Genomic DNA, 17,824 nt, shown 5'->3' on the forward strand with positions numbered 1-17,824 from the left:
TGCACAAGAAGGGGAGCGCCCTATACGGTCCCACATTTACAACTCTATTCCTAACATTTACACACGTTCTATTAACTCCGAGATGATGGTTAAGCAGTAAGTCGTGTTCACTATGTCTCAGAAATCACTACGAAAAGGTGAGTATAAAACAAAACAATAACAAGTCAGAGTAGTGAACCTATAAAAACAAACACATTGTTTATTTTATGTTAAGTATTTCCGCTCAGTAGAAAAACACGTGGCTACTATAGATACGCTGTAAATATTATCAAAACAATCTAACCATAGCACTAAGGACCAAGAACCTATTCCTCTTGCATGCTGCTGCACCAGCTAGAGTGAAAATCGAAACAATGAATGTAACGAGTACGTGTTACAAGCGTGCGCTTGCTAATGCCTCTCTATGTTTTTTCTTTCACTCAAAAGTATTAGAGTGTTATAGAAGAGGTAAATAATTTGCAATGTGCTTTGATTGTTTCACAAGAAAGGGGTGTTCACAGTTACTAGTGTATACTGATCGTTTTAAAATAATGGCCTGTAGCCAAACATTGGGAGCAAACCTTTGTCAAAGGCATAAATTATAGCCAGTATAGTCCAGTACAATTCAATCACAGAATTAAATCAACGATACTGAAGCAACTGCATGTTATTTAAATGGCCTGTAGCCAAACAGTGCAGTGGGAGCAAACCTTTGTCAAAGGCACAGACTAAGAGAGAATTAAAGCACAGACAGTAATAGTTAGAACAAGCAGGAAGTATGTATCTATCTACAGGGTTCTGCCCACAGTGGTCGGCAGTGGTCGGCACCGACCACTGCAGCTCTATAAACGACCACTACTCACCTCTATGCGACCACTAGTAACTCTACTCTAAGCTAGCTAGCTATACGGCATTGACTCAATAGGGCATTGACCGTGAACACAGAACAGACTGGGCTGTCTGGGTCATTGACCGTGAACACAGAATACGGCATTGACGTGATTGACCGTAAAACACAGAATACGGCATCAACCCTAATACAGACTAGGCTGCCTGCGCATTGACCTTGAACAGACCACACGGTCTGGGGCACTGACACAGAATACGGCATCGCCCGAAAATACAGAATACAGACTGGGCTGTCTAGGGGGCAACAACAGACTGGGCGGTCTGGGGTGCACACAGAATACCAAAATACAAAATACATAAGTACGACCACGTACAGACGTGCCACCTCTAACCTCCCTCAGGTCACTCGGGCACACCCTTTGGTGAGGTCCCATCAGCCGCCTCCCTGACCTCCATTGGAGTAAGCCCGGCGACCCCCCCTGGCCATCCGCAAAATGGTGGTCGTGGCCCCAGGACTACCGTCGCTGGACAAATTATTGGTTGAGACGATCTTGTCCGACCAGTTCGTCGACTTAGCGGAAATCCCTCCAGCCAAGGGCAGCGCTCCAGTCACCAACAAGATCTTAGACGGCCACAGCCTGTATGTAGTCAGACCAACTAAACGACTCATACCAGATTTGCCAACATGGCTGCAATGTTTTTCAGTATACTCGGCAGTACTTATCTCAAAATACCCGGAGAGGGCCACTTCCCTTCTCCTGTATCAGAAAAACATCGCCTACCTCAGCCAGCGGAACCGCTGGCCATCCTGGGTAGTTTACGACAACAGCTTCCGGTCGGAGGCAGCTGACAATGCAAAAACCGATTGGTCACTGATCGACTATATGGGGTTCATTCTAGGTCGTTCCACAACCAAACCCTCATACGGGACAGCTGGTGCGCAAATTGTCACTCAGTGGACCACCTGCAAGCAGACTGTCCGTACGCATAAACCGGGGACCCACCGAAGAAACGACCATCTGCTGCTCCTTACCCAATGCACTCAAAACGCCCCAATGCACCCATCTGTATGAACTTCAACAGAACGATCTGCAGGTATGGACCAAGATGCAACTACAGACATGTGTCTTCGCTGCCAAGGCCCCCACAGCGAATCCTCGTGCAGGGGGACAACGTGAAAGGGCCACCCCCAACTATCGTGACTCAAATAGCCATTTGTCGTATTTAAACCTAATTGATCGTGTTCCCACCACTCAATTATCTCGTATTCCGTATTGTTTCAAATGAAAAAATTTTTTCTTTTTGGTTAAATAACACACATATACAGGTACCCATGACGAATCATATAATTATAACATAGAAATAAAATAAAATGTTTGTAAATATTATGCTATTATTATGCCAATCGTCATTGGGCGTACGCACAACTCTCTCTGCCCAGTAGCGGCGCTACTATCATACTTAGCCATTCGAGGCAACAGACTGGGCTTCTTATTCCTGTTCGCAGATGGTCGCCCCTTGACAAAGTCCCGGTTCATTCTGAAGATACGCGAGGCATTGTCTCTGGTAGAAATAGACTCATCACAATATGCAGGACACTCCTTCCGTATCGGAGCAACCACCACCGCAGCTGCACAAGGGATTCAGGACTCAGTAATTCAAATGTTAGGCAGGTGGAAGAGCTCAGCTTACCAACTGTATATCCGAATACCAAAGGACAAACTAGCCCGTTACTCATCCATTATTGCTGCTTGATTTGTCAATCCTGGTTTGCATAATTATATGTGTTTGCATGGTTTAGCAGAGGCAGTGAACAGAACGGGGTACAGGTACACCTTTATTAAGGGACTCCTACATACAACTTCCTTGGGCTGAGGGACATAAATAAACTACTATTAAACTTCCTTGGAGGGGACTCGCAATAGGCTCCTCCTATTTATTCTCCCTAGCCCAAGGGTTAATGTTATTCATAGCCCGTAATAATAATTAGTGTTGTAACCACTAATCATATTCATAGGGGGCGGGGGACTTGCAACCTCCTACGTCACTCCACCCCACCAAACTCCCCGACTCGACTGGGTAGTTAGGTGATTCCACCATAGATATTATCTATGACTTTAACAGCAGCGCAACAGACATTAATAGAAGAATCTATCTATGATGCCACAAGAGTACAAGTTAGTAAACTATTCTAAACTCTTTTAGACTAGTGCATGCTACATCCAAAGACTTAGAGATAGACAGTATATAGTCCTATACTTCTAAGAGGAGATGCCAAGAAACTGATTCCAGTGCTAGTGCTAGCAGCTACTGTATATATATAGTGATGATGATGCAGTTCAACCAGGAATTGCATGCCGGTTTTGATGCTTATGAGTCAAGCCACTCCACAGCAAGTGGGAGAGAAGGAAAGTAGGCTACAACTTTGCAAATGACTGGCTTTGGGCTTCAAAAAAGAAGAGAAGAGACTAACAATCTAATTCAATTTATATAATTATTATAAATACTTGCTAAACATCAATAAATGTTCTGGTGTAATTTGTCTCTAGATCGAATTGCTGAAATTTAATGTATAGCGTAAATAAATACTCAATTTCCTGGACCCCCTATTGTGGTCTAACCACCACTCAACTCATCCTGGGCGAACACTGATCTATATTAATACTGAGAAGAAAAGACTTGTGTGCATGAATCTATTGTTATCTAGTCTATAATTATGTTATCATTACCGGTATACCAGGACCTCAAGAAAAAGAAGTAAGTTGATTCTGCCAGAGATTGAAGAGAGAGGGATATGAAACTTGATGACGTGTATATACAATCCGTGTTGCCCAAAATGGGCGTGGCACATTGTCTTTATTGCAATTTCTATGTAAAATCATGTAAAATACTTTGTGGGACTGTATCTCTGGACTTGCTGCTACATATAGAACAAAGTTGATATATTAAATGTAAGAGTAGACCTTTGGGAAGTGCAAAAGCTCCTCAGCTGAAAGCCAAGAGACAGCTTGTTCGATCACTTCAACTTTTTTGACCTCTTGTACTTGTCCTGGAGCAAAATTTTGCAATAAAAATCGATTATACTTTCAGCATCAGAGCGATCTAGCCTTTGAGACAGGCACCAGTACATAGAATACATAGCTAACATTAAAACTCATCACTAAACCATCTTATGAAAACCAACTTGCTTTCTGCTACAGTCCCACAAAGGCTAGTATAGCCAATAAACCAGGGAATCTGGCGTTCTGGATTTTATTGCCACCAAATATATTTTAAAACAATCTGTGGCTAGTCAATTATATGATCATAATTCTTCAAGTGAGTCATCCAGCTTCCCATGGGCCTGTTTTGTTTTATTTACAAATTAAACCGCCATTTTTATAGCAACGCGGAGTGCCTAAACTTTTTACTCTGTTTTACATTGAGCACATAAGCTCACATGATCTAGTTTCATATCACCTTCTCTTCAATCTCTGATTCTGCCAACATGTGGGAATGAGCGCGCATGCGCATTGCATCCACAAGAATAATTAAAGGGTGTGTCCAAAGAGATCAAGTTCACAATGGCTACTATAGCTAGCTGTTTTAACAGATCTTTTCTGACTCTAGTAGCTAACGAAAAGCTAGCGCTCTAGTGCAAGGCTAATTCATGTGTTGAATAGAAAGTTTGTGCGAACAGATGATGCTATGAAAGATTTTGAAGGGACTTCAACAGCCGTCAATGTGAGCCAAACTATAGCCATAGTTTGCTAATCTACGAATCAAAATCCAAGAGAATGTGGCTAGAACATAGGCGTAGGAACCAGGGGGGCAAGGGGGGCAGTTGCCCCCCTCAGCCAAATATTTTGCTTTTTCGCCCCCCTTAGCCAGCACTGCTCTCTAATTGAAAAAATATTGTGAGCATGTGGCAAAAATAACAATGTATCAGGCCAAGATTACTTTTTCAAGTCTGTCTGACAGTAGTACTACCAGTGCTTCTTTGGATCAAGCAGGTAAGTGAATTATAGCCCCAGTATAAGCTTAAATGTAGCTATCTAGCTTAAACAGCTTGCTCAAATTGACAATGCTCTCTAGCCTTACAGCTATGTAGTGACATGATTTAATGAGAATGTTTTATACCCATAGAGTCTGAAGCTTCGAGTACCCAAGCTGCTTGCAATTGCCAGGGGTGTAAAGACATTAACATTCCTTTTCAACCTCAGCTACCAGCTGTGAAGGATGAGAGACCTATTTTGACGAGATGGTATGAGCTCTACCCATGGATAACTGTGTGTTCAGAAAATAGGAAAATATTTTGCTATTTGTGCAGAGCTGCTAAGGCAAACAATTTGCTGAGTGTGACTCCTACAAGGAAGTATCAGCCAGCATTCGTGGAAGATGGTTTCAACAATTTTAAGAAAGCCATAGACAGGTTTCGTGCTCACGAAGATAGTAACATGCATAAAGAAGTTGTGCTGAAGAGATCTACAGGTGTGAGGGTAGACACTCTGCTGAGCACACAGCTTGCAACTGATCAACTTTATCATAGAACAATGCTTATGAAACTACTCTCTACCATTAAGTTCCTTGTAAGACAAGGATTGCCTCTTCGTGGAAAACATGACGGTGATGATCCTGAAGGAAATCTAGCCCAACTTCTTCTACTTAGGGCTGAAGAAGATAAAAAAATGCTGAGATGGCTTAAACAGCGTGATTATCTTTCGCCCGAGATTGTGAATGAAATTATTACCAAAATGGGGCAGTTTGTACTTAGAGATATACTGTCACATGTGAAAGAGAGTCGTTTTTATTCAATCTTAGCTGATGAAGCCACTGACGTATCCCACCAAGAGCAAATGTGTCTCTCTGTTCGCTGGATTGATGAAGATCTAAATGTTCATGAAGATGGATTAGGATTGTTTCAATTACCTGATACTAAAGCCTGTACTGTTTTCTCTGCTATCAAGGACATTCTAATTAGATGTACCTTACCTTTGTGTTCAATACGAGGTCAAGCATACGACGGTGCTTCTACAATGAGTGGGATAAGAAATGGTGTACAAGCCCTAATGAAATCTGAAGTTCCTGAGGCATTGTATGTTCATTGCTTAGCTCATAATCTTAATCTCGTCCTCAAAGATGTTACAAACAAATCTGAACTGGTCAGGAATGTAATGGATTTCATATACAATCTTGTACAGCTCATACGCTTTTCTCCCAAGCGGCTATCCTTGTTCGATTCACTCCGTAAAGATATTGCTCTACAAGGAGATGGGAGTACTCCATCACTGAGAGTGCTTTGTCCCACACGCTGGACTGTTCGTCATACTGCTATAAATTCTATCTTGAGAAATTATCAGGTGTTGATTGATGCTTTGGAAATTATTCAGAAAGGCCATGATGAGTACGCAGCAAAAGCCAACGGTCTACTTGGGCGTATGGAATGCTTTGACACGTACTTTGCACTGAAACTTGCTTACTTGGTATTTTCTGCTTCTGAGCAGTTGTCCATTAACTTGCAAGCAGTGGACCTAACAATTCAGGAAGCAACTACAGGTGCTAGTCTACTTGCATCCCACCTAAAAGCTCTTCGGACTGAATCTAAATTTGATCAGTTTTATAGTTCAGTATGTGAGGAAAGCAAGCATTTCACTGAAGAGCCCAAATTGCCTCGCCAAAGGAAATTACCCAAGAGGTATAATACTGGAAGTACTGCACACCAATACACAGACCCTAAGTCAAGGTTTAGACGTGCGTATTATGAAGTACTAGAACTTGCTGGAGGTGAGATCGATAGAAGATTTGATCAGAAAGATATGAAAATTATAAAAGAAATTGAAATACTCCTGCTGAATGCTGCAAATGGAAGACCATATGATATTGAGATCCTTCCTCCCTCCGTAAAAAGTTTCCTTGAGAAGGACTTTGATTTGAAACGTTTGTGTACACATCTTGCACTAGTTGCTGATATGGTTAAGCAAGCTACTCCACAAGTAACAACTGTGACAAATATAAGGACTATAGCTCAAGCGATTAATAGCAATCATATTTACAAGAAAATGCTGTCTGAAGTGTTTATGCTACTCTCATTGTACTTTACCTTCCCTGTAACAACAGCTTCAGCCGAAAGATCGTTTTCAGCACTGCGAAGGCTCAAAACATTCTTGAGGAGCACAATGACTGAATGTAGACTTAACAATCTTTTTTTGCTTTATGTACACAAACATAGGACAGACAGGATAGATTTATTAGCTATAGCGAAGGATTTTATTTCTGTTAATTCTAGAAGACAAAGATATTTTGGAGAATTTTAAATTGTGTCTCAGTGATATTGGTATAACATATTGTTTGCCCCCCTTAGGTAAAACATCTTCCTACCCCTATGTAGAAGGCTGTTAGTTTTCGTCGTATTGCAACCGTTGAGCAGTTACAGCATGCAGGAATACACACACACACACACACACACACGCACACACACACACAGACAGCTTTACCGTATCCCTCGTGCGGCTACGCCTCGAGGGATAATAAAAATTATAGCACCATCGATTTACAACAAAAACATTGTTTATTTTGTATACCACCTTTGGGCGTTGGAAAATTTGAATACTTTTACCAGGAAGGGTCAAAGATCGAGGCATGTATCAGAATGAGCCACCATGCAGTGATCACTAGCAATGCGGTAACATGCTAGGCATACACTTCACCAAGCACAGGTCTTGGACCGTTAGCAAAGAAAAAATCTGGTGGGGACATTGATGATATCATAAAGTACTACGCTGGTGAGCTCAATATACATGCTCTAAATTGCAAAATCGATTAAATAGGGCGCGTACTAAGAGCTTCCCACTTTCTGTCTATGGAAGCAGACCCCAGACAGAGTCTTCATTAACACTCTTCGCAAACAAAATGTTAACAGTTGTGAATATTCGATCTGAGATAATTATTAACTGCACACTCTCAGTTCATAGCTAGCTGGAAACATGCAAACTCTAGATATAATCAAGTATTCACCATGGCCTCAATGACGGCTAAGTGTTTGACAAGAAGCACATCCAGCATTGAACATGCCGGGGCAGCCGGAATTATTCCATCTCGTCCTGCTGGCGTAAGTAACACCCACAATATACATGCAGACAACGTGGCACTAATTATAACTTCTAAGCACAACAGGGCAACATTATTTATAAGCCATAATTACTAGGCAACCAGATTTATTTACTGCAAAAACAGCAAAACAGTCATTTGAACATCATGCAGATTTTGGCTGACGAGGTCTGCTGAAAGGGTTTGCATGCAGCCGAGCACAAGCAAGTATAACTCTCAAGGAAATCATTTGTATGCAGGCCACTGCACATGCATGCACTATTGCCATAATTATTATTTCTTTTATCAAGTTATAATTATTGCATCATCCTCGTGCATGCATTACAACACTGCATGCATTACAACACTTATTGCTAGCTAAGTGCATGTGAAACTGATTACTGTTAACATGGATTTGAGAGTGAATCTCCTATAAGCTCTCATCAGTTTCAATGTTGTGGGAGGGTGTGCATTGTAGCATTTACTCAGCAAAAAGTAGAGAAAGTTAGATGTATCTTAGAGAGCTGACCAGAAACATGCAGATTCTTGTTTGATACATCCTAGATATTTATTCCGTCATTAAGCAGGCAAGTATCGAGCTCAAGTAAGCCAACGATGATGCTTGAAGGAAAGCATTCATAGGCAAAAACGCTCCCACTAAACGAAGTGCTAATGATGCTCACACTGAAGGCTTTCTTGAATATCTCTCGTAATTTCAAAGAAGAGGTTCAAAACAGTAATGGAACTATTCTCAGATAGCATTTACAAAAGGCATTCACAAAACCACTCGAAAATCCCATGTGAGAGTCGAGGCCGCAGAAATATCTGAAGGAAGACTGGAAATAAGATGCCTCACATCGATCGCATACACTTTCCTCACTTCCTCGAAGTGTACCACAGGATGAAGAGAGAGCTGATGCTTGGTGCAATGCTGATGTAGCAGTGAAGCAAGTGTGCATGTAGTACTGTTATTTTCCAAGATCTTACCAATTAAGAAATAATCGACAGGAGCGTGCATGCGCAGAACACGCAATGAGGCAATTTAATGACTATACTAGCTATGAATCATCTAGGTCTAGTGCGTACAGTGATGACCAGACCTACGTTGGCGCATTGTTTGGCAAGTTGATGGCCTCGGGTATTCTCGACCTCGGAATTGATATTACTACTGTTGGGAGAATTGCACAGCTCTTTCGTACAACTGCAAGTGTCTCTAAGAAAGTTTACCCAGCTCATCGTGCCTACAGAACACTAAACAATACTGCTCATACTCCACACCATCATCGAACATCCTGGGATCTACCTGAGAGAGCTAGTGCATGATCTTTTTAATCTACTGGTATTGAGGTAACTGGAAGTGCTATTTGTAAGTTTTTGGCTAAAGCTGGTTTTACTAGACAACAACTACAGACACAATTATATGCTCTTCAACAAGATGCGCAGTTACGATCTCAGTACGCAAGTGATGTGTCTTTGTATCAACAACACATGCTTGTGTTCGTAGATAAAACTGGCACAGATCAGAGAGATGCAATACAAAAGCACGGCTATAGTGTAAGAGGCAAACCTCTCAGAAGTCAGAAGCTTTTTGTCAGAGGGGGAGCACATCTCTGCAATTGCAATGAGGCCTAAAACTTGTTCAAGGAGGTGTTATTACTATGACTTTGTGTGTGAACTTCTTCAAAAACTTCAACAATTTATGCGTTGTGCATAATTATACACGATCGCAATCAACCGATATTGTGTTCCTTCTATACACTTATAAGCCAGACTCGGGTCGGAATCCTAAAACAGTTCTCCAGCTGTACAATGTTACGTGGGTTCACCATGAACTATGTTGCCAACTAATTCCACACCCAAAGACACAAACAAGAGATAATCTTTATGGAACCTATTTCCACGACCTTTTAGTGCATGCTCCCACAATTTCAAATGGTATGTTTACGCTAAACAAATGCAGAGAGCACAGAAAGAGACTGTTCAGCCAAATTAAATATATAACAAACAACTAATTATTCTCGGATTCCGACAACGATCCAATTACTCAACCACAAGGTCCTATCCAAGATACAGTACAGGTCAGCTGAAAGTTAAACGTTATAACGAAGCCTTACCGCGTTACAATAAAAAAAATCTGCATGTAAAACGCTTAGCTAACGCTTGTCTAACGCACCGACCCGCGGGCATAACGAGCGGTTTCTTAGTAACTTTGAGTAGGCGGCTCAATCTTCCAGGAATTTGCAGCTAGCAGGCTTCATGTGCTAAAAAGTTAATTACATTAGCTAGTAAGTTCCTGGAACTCTCTATCTCTCACTGAACTACACACAACTCCTGGAAATCCACTTGAACTCACTAACCTCTCACTGAAATACTCATAACTCCTGGTCCAGGAACTTCACTTAAACTATATGCCACTCACTGAGGTACACCTACCTTTCTCTAATAAACATTGATAATGGGGAGAATGTCTATAAGCGATCACGGTTAATTGCTATGTGGAAAGCTGGATACGGTTTAAAGACAATGAAAGAAATGATGTTTATCGAAGGGTTTTCGGTTAGCTGCACGTCTTTGTGTCTGTTAATAAAAAAATACAAACGAACGGGATCTGTCGCTGACAACACAACTGTTCGACCGCTCAGGAAGCTCACCCCCATACACTATAAGTTTCTGGATGACTGTATGACTGTTAACAATGAGCTGAGTATAACTAAACTGTATGTTCTATTTCAAGATCGATTTCCGGCCGTTAAAGTTAGCCACAGCACTGTCAAGAGAGCCAGGAGGGAGCTGGGCTGGGTCTGCAAAAAAACCCGATATTGTGCATTGATTTCAGACAAAAATCAGGAGGCGAGGCTCGCATGGTGCGAGAAGCAAGTTGAAGACGAAGATCTGGAGTTTAAGGATGTGCTATTCACTGACGAGTGCTCGATTCAACTGGATTCGAATAGGCTAGTAACGTTTCGAAAGTTAGGACAGCCAGTTGTATATAGAATGAGACCGAAGCACCCACCTAAACTCCATGTGTGGGCTGGTATTTCGAGGAGAGGCGCCACTCAAGATGTCATTTTTTCTGGCATAATGAATGCCACAAGATATGTGCAAATTCTAGAAGCATCGTTAATACCCTTTCTGAGCACAGTGTATCCTGATGGTCATCGGTTCATGCAGGATAACAACCCAAAGCACACGAGTCGTTATGCTAAAGCATGGTATGAAGAAAACGATGTCAATTGGTGGAAAACCCCTGCTTCAAGCCCAGACTTAAACCCAATTGAGCTTATCTGGCATGCTCTGAAAGATTATCTTAGAATCAGGTACAAGCCCAGAAATTTGACCCAGCTCACGCAAGGAATTAAGGCGTTTTGGAGAACTCTCACCCCTGCTGTATGTTCTAAATTTGTCGGACATTTAAAAAAAGTTATACCAAAAGTTATTGAAGTGAAAGGTGGACCATCTGGTTACTAATTGTTATCTGTTTACCATAATGTTTACATAAGGAATGAATATTATTGTGTTGGAAAATGAAATCATTAAAGTTAAAAGGTCAAGTAACTTTACAAAATGTACATGGATACCAAAACATTACTACAACACCGCTGTTTCACAGCAATGAAAAGTCGGCACTTAGTTAATCTAGTTGTAGTACAAGATAATGACAAGATAGTACATTCCTGCAAACCACAGGTCTATGGAAGTGGTTGCTGACTTTAGAGCATTCCTTTGGGAAAGGGGGATTCTAAATATGTAAACAATTTGACCATACAGGATCTGTGCTTTCCATTTATGGTAGTTTCATAAAAATTGAGCGATCACAGCAGAAGCTGTATTGGCTTGTACAAGTACATGATTGTGGTCAGCATGTAAAGTATGTCCAGCAAAGAAGCGCTCCTGTGGACAGATGTGTTTTGCAGAACTAGTAACTAGCAGCCATTGAAAAGGTAAGCATTGAGGTACAGCTGAAAGGTAAATTGATTTTTTGTAAGCTTGTTAGAACTATTTGAAAAGTTACATTATTTTGTTGACATGTTGTCTGTACATGATTATTATGTAGATATCAATAGACAATGTAGGCATCAATTCTCAGGGTTCTTCTTTCGTCTCTTGACAGGTAGAGGTCTGCACACGATGTTAGACGGTGCTATATGTACAAAATGTTGTTTCATCATACATCTTAGTCGCTCGACGCCATTCGTGATGTTGCTGTACGAGCGCTTCAAGTTGTTGAAGTACGCATGGATGCTCTCTGCCCCTTGCTCTCCCATAAGCCCTAGTCCCAACTTCCACTCACCCAGCCAGTCAACCACACGCTTCTCCAGCATGTGCATTTTGGGTATGACCGTTGAATGAGGAAAATGCTCCCGGTAAAATGCCATGAACATAGTGATGTGAGTTCCTATGGACAAAGGTGCATAGTCATTTTTTGCTATAATGTACATTGTATAATTTACTTAGGGCAGCAATTTCCTCCTGTGAGATCTTGCTCTGGTTATACAGCGTGTCACAGTTGTGGAATAGAGCAAATACAACAGAAAACTTCCGTTGGATCTTCTCAGCTCTTTGCCGGATTGAAGGGCTGTAATTGCTTGTTGCCAATACAACGGCATTACAGAGAAGCACCGTGTTCTCAGGCTGTAAAAACGAAGTAAGCTGTATACATGTATGAAATTATTCAGTCGTACCCTGAGAGTTAGGTGAACGTGATTTCCAACAAATGTTCCCCCGTAATAAGACTGCCTTCTCACGTTGAAACCCTCTAGAGTAGCATCTAAGAATTTAACGACTGGACCATCCTCTATCTTGAACTCATACTTTGAGATGGTTTCATCCAGTTTGGTCCACTCCGTATCCTAAATCATGTGTATAACTAAAGTAGTTGTTTTATAGTGTATACTTTAATTAATGCACACCAGTTTCTTTGCAGTGGTGGCTTTCTCTTCAAGTTCTGAGCGAAGGGCTTGCAGCTGTGGGTCATCCTCTTCCGGATCCTCACCCTCTTCAGATTGACCGAACACAACAAGTAGAGCCACCAAGTCGTTGAAGTGATCAATTTCTTCGTTTACCCTAAATCGATCATTACACAAGCAATCATATACATAAAATTGATAGTAACCTGTCTACCTGTCTAGCCCATCCTTGAGGGTCTTGGCTCTTGCAATGTCGTCCATAAAGTTGGAATAGCTGGGACCACCTTTCTCGCGACTATCCTTTTCTTCTAAAATTGACAAGTCAAGCTGATGACATTCATTTTCCATGAGCTGGAAAAGTCTGTAGAAGATTCCTAAGGTGATGTGCAGGCCTGGAGGGCAAACCTACATGTTTAAGAATAAGGTGTGTGTGTGTGTGTGTGATTAATAGTGTGTACTATTACTTGGTTCAAAGGGATGCTCTTAAAGAAGGGTTCCCTAGCACAGTTGTTAAAATGTTTAACATTTTTCAGATTCCCTCCTGCTGCAATAAAGCTGCGATGGTCTCTCACGATGCTGTCTGTGCTTCTACTTGGTACATTGGCTGATGGTGGGTTCTTTAGCTCTTCTGATTTAACCAAACACCATAAGCAGCAATGCCGACCTATTAAGATTGTCATGTGATTATTATATGCAAAGAATAGTAAGAGTTACCTGAAGCACCTGACAGCCCAAACATGTTGCATAAGAATTCGTAATCTCCACTAAGAAACACTCGGATTGTTTTCCCCCTATATACATTTTGAAATACAGAGCTTGACAATTAATTTTTATAAATTCAATCCTAGTACATGTACCTCCATGTCTTGCCGTGAAGGCTGTCTACTTCATCTTGGAATCTCTGGAGTCCAATTTTGAGATTAGTCACATTGTCGGGAGCTTCAAATATGCAAAAGGTACAGGTGTTGACGGGAGAATTGGGGTGATCGATGTTGCATATTTGAAATGTCATCTTGAAGCTCCCCCCTCCCTTTTCCCCTCCAAGTTTTATCCATATCTCATTCTCTGGTACCTTCCCTTCATGCCAGGTCAGTCGGTGTACTCTACAAATTACATATACTACACTGTACATACATGTAACCACTTAAATTGTACCTTCTCTCAGCATCATCGTTTAAACACAGCATACTTTCGATTTTCTCCCAGAGATTTGGCGTGTAGCACATAGGGACATTCTTGATCTCGACTGTGTGCCTTCCATCTTTGATTGGGAAAGTAAACGGGACATATTCCGACTTGAGGTTTTCAACCCCTGCAAGAGAATCGCCCTCAGCTCTCATCTTTTTCTCAGAAGCGATTTTCACGTTTGGTCCCAACATGCTAGAGGGAAAATGTTTGAATAAGAGCTAGGTAAGCGATGTATATACTTACTTCTTCATGATCCGTAATTTGTAGTATGGTATCATTAGGACAGACTGTAATCCCAAGCTCTCCGTCACTGAGAACTTAACTTGGAAACAGTCTGACGTCTGTTTGAGCTTCTCAACAAGTTTCTCCCGGTCTTCCTTTGTTGTTACTGTGACCTCATTGCTCATCTGCGCTACTTCCTGTCCGCCACTCACTGTCTTCCTGATGGACGACAGGTCACCACTGCGGCGTCTCAGAGTGCGTTGACTGGCTGTTCCACTAGACACCCTTGGTGAGCTAACCTTTACCAGTGTTAGATGCTGTAGAATTATTAAGGTAATAAAATATATTAATGTATTTTCCATTCTTACCTGTCCGCCTGTCTTTACTTCCAAAGTGTGGAAGTTGCGCATGCTGCGCTTTATCAGTTTGGACTGCAGTTTCTCCTCGATGGGTAACAAAGCCGCATCCTCTGGTCTGCTCAGTAGGTCCATGGCTAAAGTTAGCGGTACTACACATGCTTTCAATGTGAGATTTGTGGTGTTTCAAGCATCCCCGTTTCTTACACAGATAGCACGTGACTTCAATACTACCTAGTGCCTTGAGTGTAATTTCTGAAGGAGGATGGATTGAGTCGAGATCAAGTGTGTGTGTTCGATAATCTTCGTAGCAGCAAGGACATGAGGTGATTTGAGAAACGTGTAGCCACTTGCATAAACAGTCGGCACAAACAAGACTATTGCACCCTGGCCCCTTCAATTCAATTGGTCTGTCAACGATGTCCATGCAAACTGGGCAGTCAAAAATCACATGCGGAGAGATTGCTGTTTCTTGTTGACAGAACGAAGGCGGAGCAGTTGATCTAACGTGTTGGATGACCGATTGGAAAGATCCTTCTGAGGGTCTACCAGGTGTGTATAATTGTTTTTTTGGCCTTCCACCAACGCTGTGAGTGCTGATATTTTTACACACTAGGCAATTGTGCTCACTATGGGCCGACCATGTCACAATAACTTTACGAGGGTTGTAAGTTTTACCTTCCCTAGACTTCTTCCTTGTATGATATATGATGTTGTTACAGGGGTGGCAGTACGAGTGAGGGTGAAGTGCTTCCACATCGTTATCGACCTTGATACCAAACACCTCCTGGAGATCGTTCTTTCTGTCAGAGCAGGAAAATCTTCGATCCCCAACGCCTTTCCTTTTCGTGAATGGGTTTCCACAGATCCGGCAGTGCTTAGCAAGTGCTAGTATATGCTCTTGACTCATTCCTGAAGGGTTATGTTTATTATAATGTGTGCGTGTGCATCATTTTATGTAATTCATTCTGTTATGTATCCTTATTTAGTGTCAGATTTCAGACCTAATTTATACAGCTCCTCAAAAAGTAGTCAATTACCTGTTGCTGTCCAAACAGTTGTATGATGGTTATTCTCTCAGGTTCTGCAAGAAACACTTCAAAGGAAACACTTGTGTGGTCAGCAAGTAGTTGTAAAAACATCCACTTAGCACCTTGTAGTTGTAACTAAGTGAAGTGGTTTGTGGTTTCTAGATGCGCACACGCAGCCATATTGAAGTTGCTATGCGCATCTGGTATCATTCAGTAGATCATAAAGTGCACCTGACACTCAATAAGCTGTCATGTGATAGTAATGAATATCAAAACAGTTACTATGGGTATAAGAATTTATAAAAAACAAGAAAATGTTGTTGATAAACCACACCCACATTTTCAATATTTCTTTGAATTGCAGACCGTTCTAATTTAAAACTAAGTGCCGTCTTGAAACAGCGGTGACAAGTAGTTACGCATGTACATACATTAATTTAACATGCAGCTGTAAATTATAATTCAAACTTTGAATGAGATGGCTACTGAGCGCCAGGCTGTTCGTCAAGCTGTACTTGCTTCTACTGCTCCTCCGTATTTCATTGTGAAGTGTATAGAGGACAATCAATTGTGTGCTGTTTCAGTGAAGGAAATTGTAGAGCCCTCGCCAATCACTCTTAAAGAGGGCTCAGAATGTGTCGCCAGATATGCTGAAGTAAGGTACGAAGCTGTGGTGGTTGCCACTGCTCAGTCCTTTGGAGAGGCCAAAAAATTGGAGACGTTGTTGAATAGACAGCCACAGCAAACACCTGCCCCCCAAAAAAGACAAACTCCTAGCAAACCTAAAGAACCTATAAAAAAGAAGGCGGCAAACAAGTTGAGAGACGACTTTACAATAAATGTGGGATCACCTCCACCACAACTGATTTCTGGTTCTATCAGCAACACGAAACCACCACCGGATAATCGTGATCCATTTGATGATTTGACATCAGACAGTGATTCTGATATAGAGGATATTCCGAGATCGGAAGACAACACATATCACATAGTAATAGGGACGACAGATGTACAAACACAGACGGACGAACAAGAACCAGCTAGCTCAACAAGCCATAGCTGCAGGTGTGATCAATTGCTGAAAGTGTTTGGCAAGTTTTCCGCGCATGTTGAAATATCTCTGAAGCGCATTGAGTCCGAACTGAACGCTGTACAAGATAAGGTATACAGTGTACATGACCACAATAATTATTAATTTTACTCTTAATTAGATACATGTACATGCTCCACCCCCACCCCTTCGAATACCTGCTCTCATTTGACTTTCCTCCAATTACCCCCTCTCGAGCTACAACCCCTTCTCATCCTGTGATTCCGTCTACGTCTTTCAACACCACTACGCCTAGCGACTATTCCACTCAAGAACCTGAGGATAACCAGGTACGTACGTACATTTATTTTATGTGTACATTAGTGTCAAACTTACACACGTTTTTTTTTATATCAACTGAGCCCTCTCTCAGCTGATAGGCTGTTATCGCTGAAGATCCGTTGTCCCTCACGTCGAAACTTCGCTTTGAAGCAGGCGGAGTTGCTTTTCACTCTTCAACAAAGAAAGGAGTGTAACTGCAGTGGCACGAGAGGGAAAAAGGCCCTTGATGCTGAAGTGCTCCTTTTAATCAAGGCCAATGCCTTCACCTATTGGCCTCTAGAGGGGAGTGAGCAGAGAGAGATGGCCTGGAAAAATTGTATTAGAGCAATTGACGAGGGAGGAAGGCTTTTGAACTACCTTCAAAGGAAAGACTCCTCCAGTGGCAAAGAAAACGAGAACTAGTTTAGTAGTGTGCTGTATTATGTATGACATGTGCACAAAGCTCCTGTAGTTTCCTTACCATTATGGGTTCTGTTTATTTAATTAACACCTATAAATTAGGTTTGCAGTAGTACCAGGAAATCTTACTGATAAGAACGTTAATTTTCCAGGAAACGTTAGAACGTTATGCACGGTCTGCAAACGAAGCCCTAACGATACGTAATGCATGAATAACGAGAAGCTAACGCGTGCACACGCTAACGCAACGCGTTATAACGTTTAACTTTCAGCTGACCTTTACTGTACCAATCTCACAAAAATATCGGAACAAAGTAATACTGATTGGGCTGAAATTCTAGAGTCAAGTACGAAACTCCTCACACAATAATTTATAAGCCAAAGAGGGAAACCAGAGGAAACCAGACAACGTCGTGGCAACAATTCTGCTGAGCATGCAAGCCAGAGAACAGACAG

General features: G+C 41.7%; 2 protein-coding genes and 1 long non-coding RNA gene across 4 annotated transcripts; 2 read left to right on the plus strand and 1 right to left on the minus strand.

The window, feature by feature from the left end:
• Nucleotides 1–2,102: 2,102 nt before the first annotated feature.
• LOC135340906 (uncharacterized) lies at nt 2,103–14,916 on the minus strand. 2 transcript variants are annotated; one of them, XM_064537336.1, is made up of 13 exons: nt 14,776–14,916; nt 14,579–14,703; nt 14,232–14,527; nt 13,956–14,180; nt 13,658–13,903; nt 13,515–13,591; nt 13,265–13,464; nt 13,015–13,205; nt 12,804–12,957; nt 12,576–12,743; nt 12,345–12,525; nt 2,521–12,289; nt 2,103–2,458 (listed from the first exon to the last, which is right to left on the minus strand). In XM_064537336.1, exons 2-12 carry the CDS (start codon nt 14,699–14,701, stop codon nt 11,970–11,972), a joined length of 2,181 nt encoding a protein of 726 aa, XP_064393406.1. In that variant the 5' UTR covers nt 14,702–14,703; nt 14,776–14,916; the 3' UTR covers nt 2,103–2,458; nt 2,521–11,969. The 2 variants fall into 2 exon arrangements, with proteins under 2 accessions (XP_064393406.1, XP_064393398.1); XM_064537328.1 differs by having other exon boundaries at nt 14,232–14,703.
• LOC135340896 (zinc finger MYM-type protein 1-like) lies at nt 4,679–7,125 on the plus strand. The gene is made up of 2 exons (XM_064537316.1): nt 4,679–4,820; nt 4,954–7,125. The coding sequence occupies exons 1-2, from the start codon at nt 4,748–4,750 to the stop codon at nt 7,119–7,121; spliced, it is 2,241 nt and encodes a 746-aa protein (XP_064393386.1). The 5' UTR covers nt 4,679–4,747; the 3' UTR covers nt 7,122–7,125.
• Nucleotides 14,917–14,976: 60 nt separating the features above from the next.
• On the plus strand, nt 14,977–15,580 carry LOC135341830 (uncharacterized). The gene is made up of 3 exons (XR_010396662.1): nt 14,977–15,118; nt 15,183–15,233; nt 15,289–15,580. It is a non-coding gene; the product is annotated as an uncharacterized LOC135341830 (long non-coding RNA).
• Nucleotides 15,581–17,824: the final 2,244 nt, after the last annotated feature.

The sequence above is a fragment of the Halichondria panicea genome, chromosome 1 (genome assembly GCF_963675165.1).
Source record: "Halichondria panicea chromosome 1, odHalPani1.1, whole genome shotgun sequence".
Taxonomy (NCBI): Eukaryota; Metazoa; Porifera; class Demospongiae; order Suberitida; family Halichondriidae; genus Halichondria; species Halichondria panicea.